At 44.6% G+C, this 5269-nt stretch overlaps 1 protein-coding gene across 1 annotated transcript in view; it reads right to left on the bottom strand.

Annotated features, from left to right (window-relative positions):
- Window positions 1–270: 270 nt before the first annotated feature.
- bsk146 (brain specific kinase 146) overlaps window positions 271–5269 on the bottom strand; it is a 13542-nt gene continuing 8543 nt past the window's right edge. Inside the window, exons 2-5 of the mRNA XM_083932431.1 lie at window positions 3579–3831; window positions 3297–3499; window positions 2863–3054; window positions 271–2122 (exon numbers count right to left, since the gene is read on the bottom strand). Of these exons, the coding sequence (XP_083788557.1) occupies window positions 1376–2122; window positions 2863–3054; window positions 3297–3499; window positions 3579–3750 (1314 nt within the window). The 5' untranslated portion in view covers window positions 3751–3831 and the 3' untranslated portion in view covers window positions 271–1375. The remainder of the gene's footprint in view (window positions 2123–2862; window positions 3055–3296; window positions 3500–3578; window positions 3832–5269) is intronic.

Genomic DNA, 5269 nt, shown 5'->3' with positions numbered 1-5269 from the left:
TAGCCCTAGGATGTCTCAAGAGATCATGGCATTAATATTCACTCAGGGACATAATGCAAGAAATTGTGCTACGGCAAAAAATTCCACATCACAACATTTCACGTTTCTTTTTATCCTTTTTTTCCCCCGTAAAGCCGGTTTCAAATTCTCCGGAAAGGTACGCTTGAGCTACTCGTCATGCAGTTTATAAAAGGTGACGTTTAACATCTTTTTTCTTCAGATCCAATTGAAAATACTAAGTGATCATTTCTCTTTTCAGACGATGCGTTTTGTTAAAAGTCTCGAGGAAAACAGCACAAACGGAATTTTTCGGAAAACGTTCCAAAGAAAGCAGAAGCTGTACAAACGGAATTTTGCAAGTGAGTAGAAAACAGTCTTTCAACAGTGAAGGAGGCTAGATATGTTTGACATGAAGAACAGAGAAGTCCTTAGCCTTCTTTTCTGGTCTGGTCTGCCTGCTCATGGACACACTGGTTTACAGACGATAGCGGTAAAATATTCCGTCTGAAAAACATTGGTCAAACCTCGTACGTGATCCATAACTACTCATACCGATATGTACAGCAGCCAACCAAAGGGAAGTGGATTTGGCACAGCTAGGCCAGAACGCCACAATACAACGCGGAAGTGGAAAGGAAAACAAATAAAGCCGCTTTACAAAAAAAAACAATAGAAAAAATAGAGTGTGTATTCTTTTTAGATTGAAATAAATAACAAAACTCTCAAAGCGATATAAACCCACTTCATCTGGATTCAAACGCGCGGTAACACACGCAAAGACACACTCACACTTTCACATTTTCATTACAAGTGAAACGATTCGAACCGCCGCTCGCTCCTCTTTATCTTACAAAGTGTTTCCTTTAACTCCGTGGAAGTCTTCTTCAAAAATACAAATCTTCTGTCCCTTGGCTTCATGGTCGCGTCCTGAAGAGATCACACAGCACTCTGTCACTTTTGTGTCTCTGTTTGACTTTTTTTTTTTTTTGCTAGAAGTATTGCTTTAAGAAATACATTTTGGTCTTCTTTTCGGATGGGTTTTCGTGACGGAATCTCTAATGGAAGCAATTTTTGAATTTTTCCTCTGGCTTTCCCAAAAACTGCATCTGCACACATCATCAAAATCAAAGTGTAAATGGGACTTTTCATGGGGTCGTTTAACTCCGATTTGACCAACCATACAGGAATGTATGCATTCTACAAATACTTTCTGTGAAGTCTTCCGTGTGCTCGTCCTTTTCCAAGATGTTTAGATACGCGTTAGTACTCATTGTCTGTATGTCTCTTTTTCCATGCATGCACATCTACGTTGTTGGATGAGAGGTATAAAAGTGTTTACCCATGAGTCTGGGACAACATTAACGTTCTGGCGCGCTCAGACACAGATCTCGATGGGCGTAGCCACCAGCATGCGTCCACCCGGTGAACTGTTTTCTCGCGGCATTCGATCGTAACTGTTAGTGGATGACACGGAGCTGTTGGTGGAAACGGACACGAAATGGTGGTTGCCGCCTGGTTCCATCATCCCGCCCTTAGCCCCGCCGCCGCCCCCCCTCTCCACTGACACGGGAGACATGGGGGAGAGAGGTGATAGCGGGGACAGAGGAGATAAAGTCTGCTGCTTCATCCTCTCCACGAGGAGCTCCTCGTCTTCCTCTCCGGATGAAGATGACGAGATAGTGCCCTCTACCTCTCCCCCAACGCCGCCACCTCCTCCTCCGCCGCCGACCCGCTCTCCACCGCCTCCGGTGTTTCCGTTGCCGTTGTTGTTGTTGTTCTCTGCGTCCAGCATCCAGGAGTGGCTGAAGTACCCAAAGACCTCTTTGACGGAGCAGCGGCGGTCCTGTTCCACAGAGAGCAGCCGGCGGAACATGCGGAGGGCCTGCTCGGTGAAACGCCTCCACTGGGACGGCACCGTGTTCGTCCTCCTCCTCTGCCAGCGGATGAACTCCTGGTAGAAGGAGTCGGAGGGCAAAGCCTTCTCCCACGGGAAGTTGCCGGTCAGCATGCAGAAGAGCAACACACCGAAGGCCCAGACGTCAGTGCTGTAGTCCACGCAGAAACCCTCGTGGCGGGACACGTCGCAGAGTTCCGGGGCGGTGTAGGGGATGGTGCCGCTCACCTGCAGGGGAAACTCATCAAGTCAACACTATGGTCGAAACGAGATAATTAGAGATGTTCCGATACCATTCTTTCCTTCCTGATACCAATTCTGATACCTAAACTTGTGTATCGGCTGATACCAAGTACAGATTCGAAACCATCTATTCGCCAGTACCAGCATTTTTGGCAGTATTGGGGGCATTTCTGATACTAGTATCGGTATCAGGCAATCCCCACCACAGCAAACTACAGTACCTTGAGTGTCCACTGGGGTAGTTTGCACAATATAGCAGTTTCTCATTGACCCCTATGTTAAACAGGCCGATTTCACAGCATAATTAAACCTATTTAAGGCCTGGTACAAAAAAACATTCTAGTCTTAGGTCATATCTCCATGACAACACTGAGGGGGTGAATTTTTTTGTACCAGGCTAGATTTATTTTATTGGAGGTTAAAGTTTATGAATAGTTAGGGATGTGGCCTCTTGAGTGACAGCTAGCCTCTGGACCTCACTTCTCCTCGGAGGTAAACATCAGCCAGATGGACGTATCTCCCTCCCCCCAACATCACATACATGCCCTTTTTTGGTAAGAGGAAATGAGGCGGATTCTAAGTCTGACAAGATGGAGACTCCCGTAGGCGAGGACGATTGGATCAAGAGAGAACTGAACCAGGTATGCTACGTCCATTTTTTTATACAGTTTATGGTATCAGGACAGGACGGAAGTTTAGAGGTCATAGACAGAAATTCGACTCACTCTTTTCACCGGTGAGCCAGCTCGGCGGGTCATGCCGAAATCTGACAGCTTGACCTTGCGACACTCTCGGTCAAAAATAAGGATGTTTTCAGGCTTGATGTCCCTGTGGACCAGCTTCTTACAGTGCAGGTAGTCCAGAGCAATGGCTACTTGGTGCACACAGCGCTTTGCCACTGCCTCAGGAAGACCGATCTGAAGGAATGGAGGGAAGATCAGAGTGTAACACAATACACACGGTATGAACACCAATAAAAAATGCATCACTGTTCTGGCTGTTTTTGGACTAAACACAACTCCCCTGGCTGACTTCCACACTGATCAAACTTCACTGCAACTTCTCAAGTACTTGCCGAGATGGATATTTTTGCTTAGGTCCTCGAAGCAAAAGATTGCAAAGAGGCAATAACCAGAATAAAAAATATAAGAAGGAGCACCTGTGGAGGAATGATATCGAAGAGGTCCCCTGCCAGGGCGTACTCCTGTGCAAACACGTAGTAGTCGTCCGTCTCAAAGGCAATGCCGAACATGTTGATGATGAAAGGGCAGGGAGACAGGTAGAGTGAGATGCTGTACTCCCGCAGGAACGACTTCAGCTTGGTCGTCTTCTTCTTCAGGAACTTCAGTGCCATTTTTGTACCTTATGGGGTGAAATGGAAGAAAGATTACTTTTGTGTTGCTGTGCCTTTACAGAGCAGCGGGATACTGTACGCCCTCACCTCTGATCTTGTGGATGACCAGGTCCACCTTGCCGTAGGTGCCCTTGCCCAGCTCCCTGATCACCTCGTAGTACTTGTTGACCTCCAGCCTCTCCAGGTTCTGGGCTGCGATCAGCTGCAGTTCGTCCAGGATGTCCATGTTGGCCCGAGACACCAGTGGAGAGGAACTCATGCTAGGGACTGCTTTAGGGGACGGACCGGGAGAGAAAACTGGGGAACGACGCTCAGGTGGGACAGCTAACAGCTGGTGTCACTGTACAGAAACGAGAGGGAACAGATCATTTTTATTCCTAGCCTTATTTTATTAGAATTATAAAATTGGTTTAAAATTACTATTATTATTGTTGTTGCTATTGTTGTTTTATTATTTTACAACAGATTTCTATAAACCTGTATATGCCATAAAAAACATAAATGTGTATCATAAAAATCACATTGATTACACAACATAATTCTAAATAGTCATCAATATAGTTATTAATGAATTCTAATAAATAATTATAATAATGGGGAAAATAATGAATTACAATTGCTTTATTCATCACAAAGGTTGCCAATTGCAAGAGATCCTTTTTTAAAAATTATATTTTGATGTAAATACATTTTATCTGAAACTATCTATCTGAATCTATCTTGTGGTTTTGAAACATTTCACATGCAAAATCACATATTAAATACATATTTGATATCTGATAAATTCACATTGAGGCATTTGTGGTTTTCCAAACATTTCACGTGTGAACTATGACCATAAAAAAATACAATTCAAACCATGAATACTTATGAAAAGAAAGGAAAAGAAGATATGAGATTACGGGTGTGTTTGACGAGCGGACAATGCCATGTTTGGCACGTTCATTGTCACTGGGTGTGTGTGTGTGTGTGTGTGGGGGGGGGGGGGGGGCAGTGAAGGGATGGACCCGTGGAGGAAACACACAACCTGTGCTGTTCTGGCATGTGACGAGTGTGTTTGTGATCTTTCTGTTGGTTTTTCAAGGTCAGCGATGGACGGAGAGCCTTCGGTGTCGCAGCTGCTGTAGTGTGCCGCTCTGATCTGCAGTGTGATAGTCACCGAAAAATGCTAATTATCTGCAGTGAAGGAGGCTTAAGTAATTCTAAACGCTGCTCACCAAAGGGAACGCCAGAGCTAAGCTGTGTGCTGAGTCACACAAACACACACACGGTCAATAACAGTCCTTTCTAGCGGATCCATTTCTTGCTGCAGTGTGATTATTCTTGGTGATTTCTTTCTTTTTTTTTCTTCCTGAGCAGCGGTACCTGCCAAGTCCTGACCCTCAGTCTATAGATCCAAGCACATGTGAAAGAAATATAGAAGTCTGCACACACACACACACACACACACACACACACACACACACACACACACACACACACACACACAATACACACTGATTACATAACATGAAGTGTTAAAAAACAGCCTCTCTCCATCCCTGAGCAGACACTTGTGAATCTGCCTTCCTGTCATCGCTCACAGGAAAACCAGAAAAGCGTTGACTCCATATTTACAGCGCCTTTTTATCATCAACATCTGCGTCAGTCTACACTGAGAGATTGAGACTGATTTATTCTGTAATATTATTATTTTTTATTGTTCATAATTTGATAGAATATCAGATGTGGCTATCCCACTGCTGTACTAGCAGGTTTTTATAAATAACCAAGGCACT

The sequence above is a fragment of the Echiichthys vipera genome, assembly GCF_963691815.1.
Source record: "Echiichthys vipera genome assembly, chromosome: 18".
NCBI lineage: Eukaryota > Metazoa > Chordata > Actinopteri > Perciformes > Trachinidae > Echiichthys > Echiichthys vipera.
This window is presented reverse-complemented; position numbering and strand designations above follow the sequence as displayed.